The following is a 22,604-nucleotide window of genomic DNA, read 5'->3' as shown; positions in this document are numbered from 1 at the left end:
TTTGCAACATGTGGACTTTATACCTTAATGATGATTTCAAGGATGTTTTGAAAAATCTTTTATTCAGTAAAATGTTAATTTGGGATTGTACTTTCTGAAACTTTGTTTCAGTAGTTTAGATACTTCTCCCAAGTATTCTATACTGCAAGAGAGAAAACTGCACCTATTACTTACAAGTACAAAAAGGGAAGGCCAGCTAAAATAGCTGAATTTGTCAGGTAGTTAGGGATTTGTTCCAGTTATTCCATTGAGAGTTCTGACCCTGTATGTAAAATTTCACGCAACCTTACTTTTTTTCTGTGATGTAATTTCATATGTTGGTATAGAAAAAAAAATTACTCAAATTAGGGTTTTTTGATAGTTGGCTCTTTATCATCTGAGGATCATGACTTTGACCCTTCTGCTGAAATGCTTGTACATGATTATGATGATGAGCGAACTCTTGAAGAAGAGGAGGAAATGATGGAAGAAAACAAAAATTTCAGCTCTGAAATTGAAGATTTAGAAAAGGTAAGAGTGACTTGCTCTCTCCTAAATGTCCATATATGTTGTACCTTTTTTAGTGAAAAGAACACTCGATTTGTTCTTTAGTTTGTATTGTATAATGCAGTTTCCTGCAAAATGCCTTTGCAGTTTGTTTAAAAAAAGAAAAGAAATCAGGTTTGGTTAGGATATAGCAGTGCATCCTCATAAAAAGGCTGAACTTAGCTTCTCAAAGATATTAGTGTTATGTTAAGTTCAGATTCTTCTTTTGCATTTAATAATCTTTTCACTTTGGAAGAGAAATTACTGAAGCAGGTTTTAGAGTCCTGTCATCTAATATCACTTATCACTTATAAGTTTTATAAGTTGGAAATAAGTTGAAATTGTACGTTTTGTATACTATTAAGTGATGGCTATCTGTGTTTCATTCTGTTGGTCAGATTTTGTTTTTCCAATCTGGAAACACAGTCCTGTTTTGGACATGATGAATCCACATTCATTTGCTACATAAATTGTAGTTCTATGTCTCAGTTTCATCAGTTTGGCATTTGGTGGGTGTACAAAATGATCAGTGTGCTCTTTGGCTTTTCCTACTACCTTTTGCACTCTTTAATTACATGTTTTTTTCTATTTACACCTCTTGCTCATCTGTGGCAGTGCATCACCCATTTTAAATGCTTGCTGAACATCCACAAACTGATGCTGCTTGCATTACTGTTCAGTGACCCACTTATACCACTCAGCATAACTGCAGATTTTGGTCAACAGAGTTCCAGGAAATTGTAATTTTTAGCATTAAATATGAGGCTGTGTTTTTGTAGTCCATGTAAAAACAAATTTTCTAAATGTAGAGTTGACAGTGTTTATATTCCTGTTTTGTGTTTGGGGTTTTTTTTGGTTTTTTTTGTTCTGCTACCTTTACAATTACATTTTTGCTGATTATGAACTTGCAATTATAATACTGAAGCAGCTTGCCAAGTCTGGTGGTTAAAATGGAGCTGTTACTCCACAAAATGATCTTATTGCTTCTATAACAGAAGGAAAAAGAACTGAGAGACACTCATCTTAAACACTTTATTACTTCATGTCCAGATCCTGGAAAGACTTGGACATGAGTTTATGTTTACCCATTGTGAAAAGTCTTTGCAGGACTAAGACCTTAGCTGACTAAAGAAAAAAAGTAATTTAATCAGTGTATGAGTTCAACAAGAAATTTTTAAAGGTAATATAACTTTTAAAAATATAAATATTGGAAAATATTTCTAATTCTTTGATGACTTCAGTCAGGTAACTAAAAAAAATCTCCATGGTTTGTTTTATTAATTATGTTAGGATGCAAGTATGATGATATTTAGTAAAATCATTTGATCAAAAGCTGTTGGAAAAAACACATTGTAAACCAAGCCTTTCTCTTGATTTTTGCTTCTGTATCATTAACTGTCTTTCTCCTGTTACCTTCTGTACTGGTTTTGGCTGGGACAGAGTTAATTTTCTTCATAGTAGCTTGTATGGGGCTATGTTTTGGATTTGTGCTGGAAACAGTGTTGATAACACAGGGATGTTTTAGTTACTGCTGAGCAGTGCTTCCACAGCATCAAAGCCTTTTCTGCTTCTCATACTGCCCTGCTGCCTGGGGACACTGGCTGGGCATCGGTTGGTTGGTGGTGAGCAATTGTTTTCATTTGCATCACTTGTCTTTCTTGGGTTTTACTTCCTCTCTCTCTCCTACTTTTTTTTTTTTTTCTCTTTTCCTTACAATTTTTAAAAATTATTATTTCTTTTAAATTATTAAACTGTTTTTATCTCAACCCACAAGTCTCTTTTTCACTTTTGCCCTTCTGATTCTCTCCCCCCATCCCACTGCGGGGGGGGGGGGAGTGAGCAAGCAAGCGAGTGGCTGTTTGGTGTTTAGTTGCCAGCCAGGGTTAAGCCACGACAGTCCACAGTTTGGTGCCCAACGTGGGGCACAAAGGGTTTGAGATAATAACAGTTTTGACCAGAGCGTATTAGAAGGGATTTATATCTGTTAACAGTTGCTGATCACAATATTGATTTATCTGTTCTCAATATTTGTTTATTTGATCTGTGCCATGCTCTTGTTTTTGCTGTACATGTTAAAGATTGGTGTTGGGTTTTGCAGTTTGCTGTGCTCTGTAGTGCTCTAGTGATGTTTTGTCTGGGAGATTTATTATTAAAACACTGGCCTTGAGCTTAATCCGGTATTTGGGCTCTGTACTGAAGCCATTACTGTGCTTGGGGTACCACTGCATGGAGACAATTAACAATTATACTTCTTCCTCTGAGAGTTTTTTTGTGGAGGAAATACAGAATGGCATCTTCACCACCTTCTTCTGTAATGTTTTCTCCCTCGTTACAATAACTTCTCAGTATCTTCAACATACTTGGGTAGTCAAAATACTTCTATTGGTATTTCTTAGGAATATTGTTTTGGCTTTTTCTAAGGTTAACAAGCAATTTAGGAATATGACCCAGGCCCTGTGGCAGTGTGGTTATGGGTGGCAAGGCATGTGGGAGAATATGGGCAGGTATCTAGAAAGCTTCTCACCTCCAATGGTCTGGAACTTCACTCCCGAACAAGTGCAGAATCCTGATGAAGTGATAGAATGTTTGGAAAAGGAAAAAAAAAAATAGTGCCCTGGCTATTCCAAAGAGGCACAACTTATCGCAGTGTGCTGGGGCCCAGCCTGCACCTACCAAACACTGCTCAATACTATTCAGCACCCTCGAGTTGAAGAGAGGGTCTCTGGATCTGAAAACATACCAACAGACGCTGTGGCTAAACCAGAGACCCAGCCTTCAACTATATCAGTCACCCCTATAACTAAAAAGAAACAATGGAAGTGGAAGTCAACTCGTTTAGTAAGGGATGAAGAAGCTTCTCCTAAGAGGGAGCAGGAGAAAGAATCAGAAGATGCAGTCTGTTCTGCAGCAGAGCAGTCACAAGAACAAGAGGAGGAAGAGACTGAAATCATAAATGAGACAGAAACCACCCTATCCCTAAGCAAGCTGCGAGATATGCAAAAAGATTTCAGCTGTCAACCAGGTGAGCTAATTCTCAGCTGGTTACTCTGATGCTGGGATATTGGGGCCAATAGTCAGGAATTAGAGGGTAAGGAAGCCCGGCACCTAGGATCCCTTGCTAGGGATAAGGCCATTGACAAAGGGATTGGAAAAGGGGCAGGAGTGCTCAGTCTTTGGCAGCGACTCCTGTCAAGTGTGAAGGACAGGAAGAATTCTTCAAGGAAGAATTTGTGAATTCCCAAAACAAACAGACCACCAGTGGTGGTCCATTGGTGGTGGAGGTGATCTATAACAACCTGGATGACGACCAGGTATCCAAAGACCCGGATGAAATCCAGTGCACGTGGTCCATGTGGCGAACGTTTGTACGAAATGCACCAATGTCATATGACAACACCCTGGTGATAATGAGCTGGACAGACACAGAGGCACCAACTATGGATGGATTGGCCAGACAACTCCAAGAATATGAGGATAACCTCACTTCTTCCCTATGGGTCTGTGTCTTGGCTGTGGAGAAACTGACCCAAAAACTGTCCGAGCAAACCAAGAAGGATAGGTCTTCCTCACGCACTCCAACCAAGGTCTCAGCTATTAAGTCAGCCTTTTTCTGTTCAAGGGAGAGGGTACTGGTGGCACACACCACGTACAACCCTGTGGTTCTTCCTGCGTGAGCAGGGGGAGGACATGAGGAAGTGGGATGGTGAACCTACCTGGAGACTAGAAGCTCGGGTACAGGAACTGCAAGGAAAAACAACAGCCAAAAGGCATCCATCGAGGAAAATTACTGCTCCAGTGTCTGTTGGGCAGAGTAGAAGGGCTGATCGTACTTTTGACCCTGATGAAGGGACTTCTGGTTTGCAGTTACAAAAATCAAGTAATGAATGCTCCGACCAGGAAAAGAGGGGCCCTGCCTTTGGCCAGGCGGAAGAAAGGGACAACTGGGTTTACTGGACTGTGTGGATTCAATGGCCTGGCACATCAGCCCCACAGGAGTAAAAAGCTCTGGTGGACACTGGTGCACAGTGTACTCTAATACCATCAGATTACAAAGAGGCAGAATCAATCTGTATTTCTGGAGTGACAGGGGGATCCCAGCAGCTGTCTGTGTTGGAAGCTGAGGTAAGCCTAATTGGGAATGAGTGGCAGAAGCACCCCATTGTGACTGGTCCAGAGGACCCATGTATCCTTGGCATAGACTACCTCAGGAGAGGGTATTTCAAGGACCCAAAAGGGTACCGGTGGGCTTTTGGTATAGCTGCCTTGGAGATGGAGGAAATTAAGCAGCTGCCTAGCCTGCCTGGTCTCTCAGAGGATCCGTCTGTGGTGGGGCTGCTGCGGGTTAAATAACAGCAGGTGCCAATCACTACCACAACGGTGCACCGGCGACAATATCGCACCAGTCAAGACTCCCTGGTTTCCATCCATAAGCTGATCTGGTGACTGGAGAGCCAAGGAGTGATCAGCAAGACTCCCTCACCCTTTAACAGTCCCATATGGCCAGTGCAAAAATCTAACGGAGAGTGGAGGCTAATAGTGGACTATCAAGGCCTGAATGAAGTCACGCCACTGCTGAGCGCTGCCGTGCTGGACATGCTAGAACTCCAATATGAACTGGAGTCAAAGGCAGCCAAGTGGTATGCCACCATTGACATCGCTAATATGTTTTTCTCGATCCCTTTGGCAGCAGAGTGCAGGCCACAGTTTGCTTTCATGTGGAGGGGTGTCCAGTACACCTGGAATCGACTGCCCCAGGGGTGGAAACACAGCCCCACCATTTGCCATGGACTAAATCCAAACTGCACTGGAACAAGGTGAAGCTCCTGAACACCTGCAGTATATTTATAACATCATTGTGTGGGGCAACAGAGCAGAGGAAGTGTTTGAGAAAGGGAGAAGAATAATCCAGATTCCTTTGAAAGCTGGTTTTGCTATAAAACAAAGTAAGCTCAAAGGACCTGCACAGGAGATCCAGTTCTTAGGAATAAAATGGCAAGATGGGCATCGTCAGATCCCAATGGATGTGATCAACAAAATCACAGCCATGTCTCCCCCAACCAGCAAAAAGGAAGCACGAGCTTTCTTGGGCATTGTGGGTTTTTGGAGAATGCATATTCCAAATTACAGTCTCATCGTAAGTCCTCTCTATCAAGTGACCCGCAAGAAGAACGATTTCAAATGGGGCCCTGAGCAACGACAAGCCTTTGAACAAATTAAACAGGAGATAGTTCATGCAGTCGCCCTTGGGCCAGTCCGGGCAGGACAAGATGTAAACAAATGTGCTCTACACTGCAGCTGGGGAGAACGGCCCTACCTGGAGCCTCTGGCAGAAAGCACCAGGGGAGACTTGAGGTTGACCCCTAGGGTTTTTGAGCCAGGGATATAGGGGATCTGAAGCCTGTTACAGTCCAACTGAAAAAGAAATATAGGCAGCATATGAAGGAATTTGAGCTGCTTCAGAAGTGGTTGGTACTGAAGCACAGCTCCTCTTGGCACCCTGACTGCTGGTGCTGGGCTGGATGTTCAAAGGGAGGGTCCCCTGTACACATCATGCAACTGATGCTACGTGGAGTAAGTGGGTTGCACAACAGGCTCGAATGGGAAACCCCGACTACCCAGGAATCCTGGAAGTGATCATGGACTGGACGAAACTTTGGAGTGTCACCAGAGGAAGTGACACGTGCTGAGGAGGCCCCACTGTATAACAAATTACCAGAAAATGAAAAGCAATATGCCCTGTTTACGGATGGATCCTGTCGTATTGTGGGAAAACATTGGAGGTGGAAGGCTGCTGTGTGGACTCCCACATGACAAGTCACAGAAACTGCTGAAGGAAAAGGTGCATTGGGTCAGTTTGCAGAGGTGAAAGCCATCCAGCTGGCTTTAGATACTGCTGAATGAGAAAAGTGGCCAGTGCTCTATCTCTATACTGACTCATGGATGGTGGCAAATGCCCTGTGGGGGTGGTTGCAGCAATGGAAGCAGAGCAACTGGCAGGGCAGAGGCAAACCCATCTGGGCTGCCGCATTGTGGCATGATATTGCTGCCCGGATAGAGAACCTGGTTGTAAAAGTACATCACATAGATGCTCACATACCCAAGAGTCAGGCCACTGAAGAACATCAAAACAACCAGCAGGTGGATCAAGCTGCTAAGATTGAAGTGGATCTGGTTGGCAACATAAGGGTAAGCTATTTATAGCTCAGTGGGCCCATGACACCTCAGGACATTTAGGAAGGGATGCAACATATAGATGGGCTCGTGATTGAGGGGTGGACTTGACTATTGATGCCATTGCACAGGTTATCCATGAATGTAAAATGTGCACCATAATCAAGCAAGCCAAGCGGCTAAAGCCTCCCTGGTATGGAGGACGATGGCTGAAATATCAATATGGGGAGGCCTGGCAGATTGATTATATCACACTCCCACAAACCCGCTGAGGCAAGCGCCATGTGCTTCCAATGGTGGAAGCAACCACCGGATGGCTGGAAACATACCCTGTGACCCACGCCGCTGCCCAGAATACTATCTTGGACCTTGACAAGCAAGTTTTATGGCAACATGGCATCCCAGAAAGAATTGAATCAAAGGGACTCATTTCCGAAACAACCTCATAAACACCTGGGCCAAGGAGCATGGCCTTGACTGGATGTATCACATCCCCTATCACGCACCAGCCTCCAGGATAATTGAATGATACAATGGACTGTTAAAAAATACACTGAGATCAGTGGATGCTGGGACATTCACACATTGGGATACACATTTAGCCGAAGCCACTTGGCTAGTTAGCACTAGAGGATCTGTCAGTCGACCTGGCCCTGTCCAATCAAAACCCCTGTGCACTGTGGAAGGAGATAAGATCCCCATAGTACATATAAGGAACTTGTTGGGAAAAACAGTCTGGCTTATTCCTTCCTCAGGAAAGGGGAAACCTATTTGTGGGATTGTTTTTGCTCAAGGACCTGGGTGCACTTGGTGGGTGATGCAGGAGGATGGGGAAGTCCGATGTGTACCTCAAGGGGATTTAATCCTGGGTGAAAATAATCTGTGATTTGAGTTATATGATGGCAGTATTACATGATGCTGTATGCCACCACTGCTGTGGCTGCCATATGTTAAAGGTATGACAGCAGGAACCTTTTGCTGCTAGCCAGGCTAGAGGCAAGAGGAGGATTTCATTGCAATGTTAAAGTTTATGGCCTAATCAAAAGGGGCCAGGGGTGGAGATTTTAATGGATATACCTCTAAATTGTCATAACCTGTGATTTGAGTTGCATGTTATAGGAAGTACTACAGCAGAAACCACCTGAACCAATGAAAGACGAATCTCTCGCAAGCAGCAGCGCAAGTGCAGTAGTGACCTGACTTGAGCTGGCTTTGGTGCCCAATAACTCCACGCAGCACACCACCTTTCCTGTCCTGAGTGAATACCATAACAGATGAAGCCCAAAGTCATAGACCAAATGAACTCAATGGACATTTTATGGATATTTATGGACATTTTATGGGGGGAAGGGATGGTTAATGAGGATGTATTGCGATAGGGTTGGACCTGAACATGATGTAAATGGTATGGAATAAGGGGTGGAGAATGTGCTGGTTTTGGCTGGGGTAGAGTTAATTTTCTTCATAGTAGCTAGTATGGGGCTATGTTTTGGATTTGTGCTGAAAATAGTGTTGATAACACAGGGATGTTTTCATTATTGCTGAGCTGTGCTGACACAGAGTCAAGGCCTTTTCTGCTCCTCACACCACCCCACCAACGAGTAGGTTGGAAGTGCACAAGAGGTTGGGAGGGGACACAATTGGGACAGCTGACCCCAACTGACCAAAGGGATATTCCATACCATATGACATCATGCTCAGGAATAAAAGCTGGGGGGGAAGGTTGGTGGGGGGGACGCTGCTCAGGGACTGGCTGGGCATCAGTAGGTTGGTGGCGAGTAATTGTTTTCATTTGCATCGCTTGTCTTTCTTGGGTTTTATTTTCCCTTCTCTCTTTTTGTTTTGGGTAGGTTTTTTTCCCCCCTCTTTTCTGAACAATCTTTTAAAATTTTTTCTTTGTAATTATTAAACTGTCTTTATCTCAACCCATGAGTTTTCTCACTTTTACCCTTCCGATTTTCCCCTCCATCCCACCAGGGGGGAGTGAGCGAGCAGCTGTGTGGTGCTTAGTTGCCGGCCGGGGTCAAACCACGACACCTTCTCAAGAGTCCTTATAAAATATATTGTGCGGGAGATGGAAAGGAGGGATAAAAACTTGCTATATTGGTTTACTTCTGTGGTGTTTTGCACACTTGCAGCTGTAACTATATAGGACTAAAGTCTTCAAGTTTTTCTGCATTTCTTTCTTGTAGGGGGATTGTTAGTGTTTCTAGTATATTTTCTGTCTTGAAGAAATATAGGCAAATCATGTTCTACAGTATGAATCAGATAAGGAGCAAATTTTTAATAATTATTCTCTATTTTCATCCAGTAAATGGTTTTCTTCAGTAGCTTGATGGGACTTCATTATATGCCAAGAGACATGGTTATGAATTATTTCAGTCCTGTGCCTGAAAATATTTTAGATCTTTAATCAAGATTCCTGCTTTCAATTAAGTTTTTTTTGTTTGTTTGTTTGTTTTTTTTTACTTTTGTTTTTTAAAATATGTCTTATCCTTGTAGGCCTGAACTGTTTACAAGTATTTGGCAATATGTTGAAATGTCTGTAAATCTTCTTGTATTAGGAAGGAAACATGCCATTGGAAGATTTACTGGCATTCTATGGTTATGAACCTGTGATTCCAGTTATGGCTGGTTCCAGTGCAGATAGCTCTCCAAGTGAACTTGCAGATGAACTTCCAGATATGACTCTAGATAAAGTAAGTCAGAACTATTTTCCCCTGTATTATGTTTTAAAAGCAGAAATCCAGGTGACCTTAAATTATATTTCACTATTTCTTGGTGTTACAAAATACATATCTTTGTCAATTTCAATATACAATTAAGAGTTACTGTACTAGTGGTGGACTTGGCAGTGCTAGGTTTACAGTTGGACTCAATGATCTTAAAGGTCTTTTCCAACCTAAATGATTCTATGATTCTCTGATTCTACTCTGAATTCATTCTTTTTCAAGGATATTGAGGATCTGAATCTAATTATAATTATCACACTTACACATGCATAGCAACTTTAGTAGCACTATATTACTACAAGTGAGGAATTAATAAGTTAACGGTTCTTCTGAAACACATCCAGAGAACTTTAAATAGATTACCTCTTTTTTTTTTTTTTTTTAATAGAAGTGGGATTTTTTCTGAAAAGATCTGTATTTTATTTTAATGTATGCAATGTCCAGAAATAATAATTCTGGCTTCCAACATCCATGTCATGTATCAAACCTTTGTGGATAACTTGAAAATGCACTCCTGAATGCTTTGGAATGTTCCTTTCAAATGCATATAATTTGGAAAGGTCTCAACTTTGCAGGGTGAGAGAGAGATAGTCGTTGAACATAAAACAACGTGTTGCATTGTTGAATATAAAAACATGAAACTTCAGTTTTTGTGATTTGCAGGCTAAGTTTGAATTCTGAGACTTTAATCTGATTTTTGGCTATAAGGCATATGCAGCTAGTAGTTTGTATTATAAAATCTGTAGTATGTGTCTCTCTTTATCTTTTTGTAAATATGATGAAATGATAAACTCCACAGAAAGTAGGGTATAATGATGGCTCTGCACATCTGATTCTCATTAGGAGTCACGATTGTGTTGAGGCTACAGAAATGTAGTCGGCTTGTTGTCTAATACAGTTCTTTCCCTCCCTAATCTCTATACAGAGGGTTCAAACATGTCTGCTAGTGGAGGAAGTGTGCTTTTTCTTTCTTTCTTCCTTTTTTTCTTTTTTTAACCTATAGAAACATCAATTATTTTTGTGTGATTTGGGAAGATAATGGGTTGTCTATTATCTGTAACTCTTCTCAGCAAAAGTGCCTGGCTGTTTCTTCCCCCCCACCCCAGAGTTTAAGGGGTAACAGCCTGTTAAAGCTTTAGTATATCTGTTGTGCAAAGAATGACAGAATTCTGAAGATTTCCACTGGCATTTTTCATTGGAAGCAGTTGGAGGAACATCTGAGATTTGATGCTTGCAGAGGCTACTACTTCTGCATTTATTTTAATAGAAGACAAGGGGGAAACGAACCCCTGTGTTCAACTCTGAAATGAATGGTTATATTTGTTCTAAGATTTAGGAGGAGTGAACTAGCTTTTTAATTAAGAGAGGATGGTCTGCTAAAATTAATTATGGTAAAATAATTCATTTTAATTAATGGGACTTACAATTTGCTTAATCTAAATGCTCACCAGTCTATACTTAATAGTCAGTCTGAGGTTTTATTTTTTTATTTTAATGATACAGGAGGAAATAGCTAAAGACCTCTTGTCGGGTGATGATGAAGAAACACAGTCCTCTGCTGATGACTTGACACCATCAGTTACTTCACATGAAACTACCGACTTCTTTCCTCGACCATTAAGATGTAGGAAACCTAATTTTATAATAGTACTCAAAATGTCTTAGCATTATATATAGCTTCCTAGCTTAAAATATCAAAATTGCAGAGTAGTGGTGACTTTACCGGGAATTGAGAAACAGTGCTTTGCAGGATGTTGTACATGAATGTTGTCTTTGGTTGGTATTATTGATTACCTAAAAGACCTGTATTTTGTACTGTGCTCAAAGCACAAGTATAATTAATTTTTCTACAAATACAGTAAATTTTCATAATTAATAGTTAATGTGTTGAGGAACACTCTTTGTGATTTTCCGTATCTTACTGAATGACATGAATATGTAACCCATTCTTTTAAATTAGTATTTCTCTACTAAAATTTTTTGCTACTGCTTTTAAGCCAGTGACTCCTCCATTCAGCCTGTGGATGTGAATTGGGATGTGGTTTCTTTGTGATTATTTCCCTTCACACATTCAACAGTTTTCCATAGGACTTCATGAGCCAAAGTGGTTTTATATGGGATGGGGCCTATGAACCCATGACCACCAAAATTTCACTACCCATGGAGCTATTATGGGAAAGATCCAAGAACCAGTGGTTCAGTTATCCAACCTGGATGAGATATTCCTCATTGCTCCAACTCTAGTACACCAGTGAACAAATGAACTGCAATAGGCAATGTGGAGGATTTTTATCAGTTTTAATTTGGCAAGCATCTTGAGCTATTTCTGGGGGATTTCATTCCTCTAGAGAAGGGGGATGATAAAGGGGATGTGCTGTCTCAGTCATCAGCAATTGTAGCCAACATACAACAGACAATGTAAGACATCTGTATTGAGAGAGAGAAACAAAAACCTTTAAAATTATAATGCCCTTTTTTAGTTAAGCAAGCCCCAACCTTGCTGGCACTTAAATATTGCTTGTGAACTGTTAATGAATATGACACTGAAAGTGTGGCAGTTTTATGGAAAAAATTGTTAGCCCCTCATCTTACTCAGGATTAAGAAACAGTCATCTTTGCTTTCAGCTATCATGGTTTTCTATCAGAATGTTACTCTTTCTCTATTAGAACTTTTGGTTGGGCATTTTAAAATCAAATATCCACCATTTCAGGGAGGGAAATGTCAGTTTTCTGTGCTGTTGACAGTTTCATCTTTTATTCTTATCCCTGTCCATTTCTCTAAGATAACATTCAATTTTAAGATAAACGTGTCTGACAGGCTATTTTATTAAATTTGAATTAACTGGAAAAAATAATTGCATATTATTATCTAGGCATATTGTTGTTTCATGCATTCATGTTAGCTTCTTGCCTGCTACTTCTAACAGCAAAAAGAGATAGACTGGTGATTGTAGTAATGACTACTCCATACAGTCTTGGATATTGTCTCTGATGTTGATGATTCTATTTAGTTGTGATGAAGCTAAAATTGCAACCCTATTTATGAGCATGTTGTTACTGAAAATTGAGAATACAAAATAGCTTTAATCTTATCAGAACCCAGTACCACAGTGTTCCAGATTATAAAATATGAGTTATTTTGTGGAGTACTGTATTTGAATTACTTGGAGTGCTCTGCTGTATTTTTTCCTAAGAAAAAAAAGACTAAAGAGGAATAAGCAGTCTTTTGCTGATTCTGTTTTGTGTATATCTACTATATCTTCACTCTATGCTGAGGCAGCCTTGTTTAAAGGAATGTTTTGAATGCCTATTAAAACTTTTGATGAAAGGCTTTAGTAGGTAATAAAGACTTGCCTTCAATTTTACTTTCTTTGTGATTAACCAGGGGCTAAGTCATAGCCCTGGAAGTTTTCTGGTTTTCTCATACCTTTTCTATAAGGTATAAGCCTTTATTGAAGAAAATTGATGAAGAAAAATGATCTCATTTCCTTTTGACTGTTAGAAATATAGTAGATTGTCCCAGTTGCAGTGATGATAAATGTTTTAGTTCTGCAACATACAAGTACCAGTGCTTTCTGACTTCATGCTAGTTTGATAGAAATTTAGATCAACAGACTCATGATGAGTGTCTCCCAGAATAAAAGCAGGGGCTCCTTTCAAAAGTAAAAGATATCTTGTAGTTCTGTATTTGAAATGAAAAGTCTTCCTAACTAAAACCAAACTTCTTTGTGTCTGAAGCAAATACTACGTGTGATGGAGATAAGGAATCAGATGGTGAAGACACAGAGGCAGACAATGGTAATTCATCTGAAGATTTGAGAAAGGTAATAACTATATCTTAAAATAAAATTAAGAAAAACTTTACTATTAAGAAAAATGCTTTAAGATTTATAGTACATATCTAAAATAGTACCTTAATTCTGGAATTCTCTGCAAAATGCCATGTTAATGGAATTTGTAATGCTTCCATACACAAAATATTAAGCTAATAGCTTTCTCTTGTGATTTTTGTTACATCTTCAGGAAATAATGGTTGGTTCACAGTATCAGGCTGAAATTCCACCTTACCTTGGCAGATACAGTGATAATGAAAAGGGTAAGTTCTTCTGACTGTTTTACTTTTTATCTAATGTTTATATATATCAATCAGTTGATGGAAAAAAAAAGATATTTAAATTTATAAGATAAATTCAATGGCTTAGTTAAAATCTTGGAGACCTTAAAAAGAAAAAACAAACAAAAAACCCCTAGTCAACTGAAGTAACACGACCACATAATTATATCTCAGAAATGTGATTTACAGTTTTGAGAGGAGATTCTCAAGAGGACATAGGAGGGTAGATTACAGCGTTAATTCTGAAGTATCTAGTAATATTAGGAGGCAACAAACTGTGGGTCAAGAAGGAAATATTTTCATCAGAGTATCATAACTGGGCTATGAGCATGTAACTTAGTTTACATTGAAGATCTTCAAAACAGTATTTTTCTTTGCTTGTTTTTTGGCAAGCACAACAGTGCGGGTTACAAAATGGATATGAAAAACAAAGCAATAAACTATTTTAAATTTCCATAGCATGAGTAGAAGATGTAGGTCCTGATACACCTCGTCTTTTAAAAAATATGTTTTAAGTATGATGTTATTTCTGTGTAAATTTAGGTTAAAAACTGCAATTGTGCTAGAGTAGAAAAAATAACTTATTTAATAGAGTTTTATTTTGTATCTTTAGAAACCTTCACTATGAGAAAAGTATAGCACATATAGCTGGGGAATTCAAAAAGCAAATATTGAAAGAAATTTGCTCATGGGTGGAACAGCTGTGAAATTAAGGAACAGTTTGGGGGAATATATTAATAAATGAAGGGCATTCTGTTTTTTCTTCTGTAAGTTACTTGTGTTTGAACTGTAACATTTCATGGGAATATCATTCTAGTGAAGTATATAAAGTCTTTTCACCATTACCAACTGCTTTTTGAAGAATGATCCTTTGTAATAGAGAAGAAGAATGTTTAGTATGGATGGAGCTGGAAGCATTAGCAAGTGAACATCTCCTGTGTTGCTTAAGAGACCTAGGGAAGTTTCCTATTTTCTAAGATTCAAGCATGATGCTTACTGGTTGTAAGAAATGGAGGAGTAAGAACTGGATTTATCCGGATAGTCCTTTTACTATTTACACATCTTGACTTCTCCTTGGCCGAGAACTAGAGAAGGGCCAATAACCAGAGGATGATCAGGAAGGCGTTAATTTGACAACTTTCTCTGGAATGAGCTGGTGCTAGAGAGAACCAGTGAGAGTATTGTCTGCTGGCATGGCCAAGAGCAAAGAGGTAGCTCCCAGATTGGAGAGCCTGAGGAGCTCCTCTTAAGAATATCAGGCATGGACTCCAGCAAGAAGTGCTAGGTTGTCTTGGTTGATAATGGAAGTTGAAGCTGAGCATCAGCAGTGCTCGGAGAGGTTGGACCTGGCTGTATGGGTGGAGGATTCTGTGAAAGCCTCTTCTGTACTCCCTGAAGAGCTTGTGATGGCAAACAGGGGCTTATATTTCTGCTGTGTAGTCCCAGCTACTGGAATTGTGCTAGAAGGCAGTTCTGCTCTTCTATAAACCTTACACTTGTAACACATCTGTTTGAAAGCTTTCTGTGTTCTTAAGCCATAACAGAACTTTCAAGAGAGATGTAATTTTATTCCTCACCTTAGCTTAATATTCTTTCCTGCAGTTTTATGAGTGATTTGAGAATCTTCTTCATCTCTTCTACTGTAACTGCCATTATGCTTGTGTGTGTTTGAATTTAATAACTCTAATTTTGTATTGCCAAGAGAGTACGTGAAGCATTATGTGTAATGTTAATCACATCTATTGTTCAGAGTAAAGGATTTATAGTTTAATCTAGAATTCAAACGTGTGCACAGACAAAGGTTCAGGCCAACTCTTGAATATTTCCAATATATTGTCTTTCAAATAAGCTACTTAAGAGGTGCATACATGATTTCAGTATACTGTGAAGGAGGACTGTACATCCTGATTGCTTGTAAAATATGGAACATACAAGTTGTTAACAGCATTTGGTTGTTAGTGAACAGAAAAAGAAATTACCACATTGAGACCTAGATTTCCATTCTGTTAAGTAAGTTTTGGCAAATTTTAGTTGAAAATGACCAGTTAGCTGCCTTTTTTTTTTTTTACATGTAATATTTGAAATATTAAAGTAATATCCTGCACTCTTTTACTGTAAACTATAGCTTATTTGTTGAAAAAAGCTGAATAAAACTAAGTGGTTTTGCTAGTTTGTTTATATGAAGATGATGAATACATATGCATAATTTGACTTGAATCATCTAGCCATCAACAAGCTGCTCCTCTGTAAAGACTCTGTCTCAAGAGTTCAGTCCCTTATCCTTATGGAAACTGAATTTCTTTGCCATACCACACTGCAGAGCCTGTCTCTTAACTGAGGCTTTTGGGGAAAAAGTGAGCTGCAATTTAAAAGTGGCGTGGTGGTGCTTGATTTGATTACTTCTGCATTCCTGTTCTTTGTCTTTGTGAAATAGCTTTTTATGTTATAGCCTTAAAAATGTCACACCTGGCATTAATGGATTTCTGTTTTAACAGCCTATGAAAATGAAGACCATTTACTTTGGAAACCTGATGTGATCTCAGAAAGTAAAGTTAAAGAATACCTTTTTGAAACCTCCTTAAGAACAGGAAATGAAAACACGATTGGCAGAATTCCTGAAGGACTACATACACGGGACAATGAACAAGTATGTTTTATATCCTGTTCTGTTTATGACACATTGCTTTGTAATTAATATGTGTTCTCTTTCTCTGCCTTGTATTATAAAGGCAGCAATATTCAATTTCTCTCTTTTTTTTTTTTTTTTTTAAATTAGATGTTATTGGGGTCAGGATCTTATATTATTTGTAATTTTAAGCATGTGCTTAAAATTACAATTATTTGAATGTTGGCGGTGTTGTGATCTGTGATGTTTGCTTGCTATGCTGTTGACAAATCCAGCTTTTCTAATAATTGCATGTAATGTTTTACATTTGCTTAATTAAACCTTGCCTCAACTTTTGGATGGTTTTGCTTTTGGTTGTTATTTTAAAATTTTCATCCTGTATAAAGATAAATCCTCTTTTTTACATTAGATATGCTCACTGAAAGGCTAGTTTCAGAAGTTTAGATTGGACATTTGCAAACTTTGACTCTTTCTAAAGACTACTTCTATTTTATAGGCGCTATATGAACTTCTCAAAAGTAGCCATAATGTTAAAGAAGCAATTGAGAGATACTGCTCAAATGGAAAGGCATCTCAGGGTAAGAGAGAGTACCTGCTTTTTAAGAAATGTGTGTTTGGAGGAAAACAAAAGATTAAAAAAAAAAAAAAACTTGCATAGAAAAACCTTGAGTAAGATTCAGATTGATGAGCACATCCCTTTCCATGATGTTTTTAGCACAGATTAGGTATAATCTGACTGTTGGCCAGATGGAAATTTCTGCTAGAGAAGTTAGCAACTTGTATAAAGGTTGCAGGATCAGCTGTTACACCTTTTCTTCCCTTCTTTCCTACATTGCCGTTTTAAGAACGGCACAGACTGAGGAGAAGGATGGGGGGAGTCGTGATTTTGCTCCCATAATGCAGTTCTCACCCACATTACAGTACCTTTTTGAGATCATGATCAATTATAATCTGATGACATTTATACCAGAATCAGGAGAACATAGCTGGCTATGTAAGTGAGCCCCACTCTCTTCATCACTGTGCTAACGCTGTGCTATGTCAACCCTAAACTGGTTCTGCAGTATAGTTCTATAGGTCTTTGGTAGAGTGTGGAGAGATTTACTAGAGTTTACAGTGGAAAACGAGCTTCCATCTTGTTTGTCCCTAACTTTATTACTCCCTTAAATAAAAATCAGAGTTTATCATTTAGCAAAGACGGTTCTTTGTCCTGTATTTTAACATGTGTTGCATAAAGCAGAAATGGACTATGAGCCCTGGTGTAAATTGGTATTCTGGCAGATATTCCCTACTCAGAACTGGATCCAAAGGGAATTTGAGTGTTTACAAGTTAGGTCCTGTGAAAGCTAAGTATCTAAGGTAAAGCTGAAGGGAACAATAAGGAATATCAGAGCAGTGCTTCAGAAAGCTCTTGTACAAGAAGAGATTGCGTAGAGCTAAACAATAAGGAAGTATCAGCTGCAGGGCTGTATCCTAAACCCCACACCTCTCTAGGATTTAGATTCTTGTTTTGGAATTGAAAAATACCTCTGCCCATTTGTGGGTCAGAGCTCCAAATTCTGTCCTAAGGACTAGTACTCACTCCCCCACCCCAAATCAGATGGGATTTATACCCTCATTAAAAATGGTAAAGGATGATAATACTGTTTAGTGCCTGTCTCTTAGAGTAACCATTGTGCTATGATCTACTCTACCCACTGAAGTTCACTGCTATTCTCAAGATGAGAGTTAAAAATCCACATCTCCCAAGATAATTTCTTAACAGTGACACTTTACATGGGGATCTTCTCTTCTCTTTGAAGCTTGAGAACTCTGTAGTAAGGAGTGCAAAATTAATGGGGTGAGAAAGAAAGAAAATCACCTTGTAGTGGAATGATTATCACTTTCATCTGGGAGCAGAAAGGTCTTGGTTCCAGTGTCTGCTTCCAGAAATGTTTTGAAATGGGTTTGTTGGTTGAGTTTTGTTGTTGTTCCCCCCCCCCCATAGCTTTAAATAACAGCTGAACAGATCACCATTACGAATGTAAGATGCCTGAAATATCCCTCCTTTTATTATATATAGACATAAAGCCATAATCAAGATAGGGAAGCAACAATACTTGAGACAAAACTGACCTACTCCAATAGTTTGAGCTACTTTGTTTTAAAACTCTTATTTTTTTTTTTAGTGATTTCTTTTGTTTTGTTTTGTAAAACTAAAATTCAGTTTTATCTTAAAAAAAAAAAAAAGATTGTTCCTTCACTCTTTTTTTCCAACAGCCACTGTTCTTTGTATCTGATGCAAGAAGAAATAGTTTAGAAAAATAATCTTACTGATATCTCAGTGATGTTATCAAATCTTGGTTTTTTGATGACAAACTTCTTAAGAAATAATAAATCAAGTCTTTTGAATGTCCTTTGCCCTCCAGGATAAAAGATTTCAGAAATCAGACTCTTTTATGAGTCTTTATAAACAAGAATGTTAGATTTCAGGTAGGATATCTATACAGTAAAGAACATGGGTCTAAATAACTGAACTATTGGGTTTTTTAGAGTGTGTTTGGATATTCATGCATTAGCAACACAAATATTTTATTCTCTGTAAAATGTTAGTGAGTGAAAATAAGTTTATCATGCTACTTTTGCAATTGTCTAGAAGAGATGTCAGCATGGACAGAAGAAGAATGCAGAAGCTTTGAACATGCACTTCTGATTTATGGAAAAGACTTTCATCTCATACAGAAAAACAAGGTTAGTATTTTACAGTTAAATGGAAGAATTGGTAGATGATATGATGCTGAAAATTTGTAAAAGCAATGCATTTTTCAGAAGCCATGCAGAAGAGTGAAATAAGAACCAACATATTAAAACCAGCTTGGCATTTTTGTGCTAATTTTACCTTCGATGTCATTGGAAAAGCTAGGCGTTGCAAGATGAGTCAATATATTTTCTCTGAAATTGACTTATGTTGACATTACTTCCATTTATGCATTTATATTATAATTTAACTTAAATTAAATGTCTGCCTCTCCTAGAAGTATAGTATTTCCATACCATGGCTGTGGGAGGGGAAAATGCATCTTTAATTATTTTTGTCACCAGGAAGGTGTAATTCTACAGAAACAGGATTCGTTCTTTGTGTTTTCAGAAAGTGTAGTCATCCATCAGTACTCTGGTTTCTGGCCAATGAAGGACTTCTAGTCTTGATCTGGATTGCTTCTGATTGACTCCTCTGTGCCTGAAGAATAGGAATTGGATTTTTTTTTTGTTGTTTTTGTTTTGGTTTTTTTGATCAAATATACGTATCATTTGGTACAGTTGACAATATGGATGTTTCCAAACTTTCTGTACATCTCCTGTATGTTTTGATACCACCTTGAGGTTTTGTACTAGTTTTGGCTGGGATAGAGTTAATTTTCTTCATAGTAGCTAGTATGGGGCTATGTTTTGGATTTGTGCTGAAAACAGTGTTGATAACACAGGGATGTTTTCATTATTGCTGAGCAGTGCTGACACAGAGTCAAGGCCTTTTCTGCTTCTCAGACTGCCCCACCAGCAAGTAGGCTGGGGGTGCACAAGAAGTTGGGAGGGAACACAGCTGGACAGATGACCCCAACTGACCAAAGGGCTATTCCATACCATATGACGTCATGCTCAGCAATAAAACTAGGAGGGTGAAGGTTGGCGGGGGCTGATGTTGCCTAGGGACTGGCTGGGCATCAGTAGGTTGGTGGCGAGCAATTGTTTTCATTTGCATCGCTTGTCTTTCTTGGGTTTTATTTTCCCTTCTCTCTCTCTGTTTTTTGGGGTTTTTTTTGGTTTTGGTTTTTTTGTTGTTTTTTTGTTTGTTTGTTTGTTTTAAATTATTAAACTGTCTTTATCTCAACCCACGAGTTTTCTCACTTTTACCCTTCCCATTCTTCTTCCTCCATCCCATTGGGGGGGGAGTGAGCAAGCAGCTGTGTGGTGCTTAGTTGCTCAATGGGGTTAAACCACAAGTTTTTTCTTTAGGAGACTGGTGGTTTTGTTGTATTTCGGGTAAACTTTATAGGGTTGTGGTTGCTGTTCAACAACAGTCAGCTAGTCCTGCTCAACACTTGGCTTAACCTGTCCTATGATAAATATTTGGGTGGTTCAAATTTTAAATGGACTTTACCAATAAGCAGTAATTCACCAGAGATATAAAGAAATAATTTAAAAATATTTTTTCCAACATGCAGCAAAGCACATGAGTTGATCTGTCACTATGGACCAGAATTTGTCTAAGTACCCAAAGTATTTTCTGCTTCACTTCTCTTAGGTAATTGATTTGCTCAGCTTTTTCCTCTTAAGAGAGAGTCTGTCTTATAGTTTAAAAAATTGTTATATAGGTTATGAACTGAAATGCTTCAGATGTAGATACAGTTTCAATCTAGTTTAAAAAAAACCCAAACAACAATAATGCATACAATAGAACAGATGTAGTACTTATTTAGAATAGAATAGAATATTTCAGTTGGAAGGGACCTACCAACTGCCTGACCACTTCAGGGCTGACCAAAAGCTAAAGCTTTTAAAGCTTTTAAAGTAAGGGCATTGTCCAAATGCCTCTTCAACACTGACAGGCATGGGGCATCAACCACCTCTCTAGGAAGCCTGTTCCAGGGTTTGACCACCTTCTTGGTAAAGAAATTTGAAACTGTAGATCTCTTTCAAGTCTCCTGATTTAATTGGTTTGTTCCAGATACTAGAACAGTAAAACTAACAATGTTGCAGGAATATGGGTACTGGGGAGATGACAAAACATAATTCTTTGCATTAATCTTGTCAGTTCTTCTTGCCTTCTTTTAGGTAAGAACCAGAACAGTTGCTGAGTGTGTGGCTTTCTATTACATGTGGAAAAAGTCAGAACGTTATGATTACTTTGCTCAGCAAACAAGATTTGGAAAGAAGAGATATAACCATCATCCAGGAGTTACGTAAGTAAAACATTCTTGGAATATGTTTTCTGTTGCAAATCGTAAATGTAGATGATGATCATTTTTTTTCTTCCCGTCATTGCAGTGTAATGCTACAGTAGCTATAGCAACTGAAATTAAATCCATCATCATTTTTAGGCCTTGTTTTCCTGTTATGAAATTATGAATGCCATATTCTTTAAGGGACTACATGGATCGTTTGGTAGATGAAGCAGAAGCCCTTGGTGGAGCAGTACATTCTTCAGCCTTAACATCTAATACTCGAACAGAAACCATTCCCGATCAACAGCTAAGCATTCTGAACTCTATCACTGCCAATGAGTTGACAGGTAAATCAAGGGAAAAAAAAAACCAACAAAAAAACCAACCAACCAACCAAACAAAAACCCCAAACCAAAAAAGCTTTTTGTTGTAACTATATAAACAGCTATTTCATTTACATTTTATGTTTATCTTTTTTTCCAGCATTGACAAACAGTGTAGCTACGGTCTGCCACACTTCAGATGTGAACTGCCTGGATGATGCCTTTCCTCCTATGGACAGCTTACCCCGAGCACCAGTTAATCATGAGCCTGTTGGAACAGAAGAATTGCTTAACTTGCCTAGCAATGGTGAAAGTGATTGTTTTAATTTATTTGAGACTGGCTTTTATCATTCAGAGCTAAACCCAATGAACATGTGCAGTGAGGAGACAGAAAGACCTGCGAAGAGATTGAAAATGGGAATTGCTGTCCCAGAATCTTTCATGAATGACGTCTCTGTAAATAACCTTGGTGTGGACTTTGAGAACCACACACACCATATTACCAGTACCAAAATGGCTGTTTCAGTGGCTGACTTCAGCAGTCTATCTGCAAATGAGACAAATGGTTTTATCAATACCCATGCTCTTCACCAACATACTGCCCTTCACTCAGAATGACTGTGGAAAACTAAACAAACAGTGGGTACTTTATGCAGTAGTAGTAAACTTGATGGGAGCTGTCAGGTTTGCTTAGTCTTTCACTGGAAGTTTGAACTTTATGACATCAGTGATGTCTTTTTATGTATAGAATTATATCTTGATTTATCAAGAGTAATTTCTTTTTTCAGTCCATAAATGTGGAAATGTTCGGCAGAGTTTGGGACTAAGAGAACTCTGTGGTGCAGCTTTAAGCTCTGCTTCAAGTTTTTTTTAAAGCCTGTAGACAGAGGCCACCATTTCAAAACCAGCACAGAAGTTCTGAACTGATTGGAGTGGCTTTTTAGTCTAAGTTACTTTTGCTGTAATGGATGCAGTGTAATAACAATGTTTACAGGTACCAATCCTGATCCCTGCTCAATGTAGCATATTTTTTTTTTCTTATAAAGGCAGGGATGGGCTGCTTTTAAGTTAAACTGCACAAACATACAAGGATGTTTTTTAAATGGAACCTTCTCTCATGTGATACTAAACTAGAGCACTTCAGTTTAAAAAACAGCAAGTTCATCTTGGTAGAAGCTAGCACAAGGGACTTAA

The 22,604-nt window shown here is 38.7% G+C and overlaps 1 protein-coding gene across 1 annotated transcript; it reads left to right on the top strand.

Moving 5' to 3' along the window:
* Positions 1-393: 393 nt before the first annotated feature.
* Positions 394-22,081, top strand: LOC309601650 (mesoderm induction early response protein 3-like). Its single transcript, XM_082334808.1, has 11 exons — positions 394-510; positions 9,261-9,395; positions 10,932-11,052; positions 13,167-13,252; positions 13,452-13,524; positions 16,038-16,189; positions 16,665-16,746; positions 18,807-18,898; positions 20,978-21,105; positions 21,289-21,434; positions 21,571-22,081. The coding sequence occupies exons 1-11, from the start codon at positions 409-411 to the stop codon at positions 22,026-22,028; spliced, it is 1,575 nt and encodes a 524-aa protein (XP_082190934.1). The 5' UTR covers positions 394-408; the 3' UTR covers positions 22,029-22,081.
* The last annotated feature ends 523 nt before the right edge of the window (positions 22,082-22,604 follow it).

Source organism: Platalea leucorodia (genome assembly GCF_965183815.1).
Source record: "Platalea leucorodia genome assembly, chromosome: W".
Lineage (NCBI taxonomy): Eukaryota > Metazoa > Chordata > Aves > Pelecaniformes > Threskiornithidae > Platalea > Platalea leucorodia.
The sequence above is the reverse complement of the archived record's forward strand: the minus strand, read 5'-3'. Positions and strand labels throughout refer to the sequence as shown.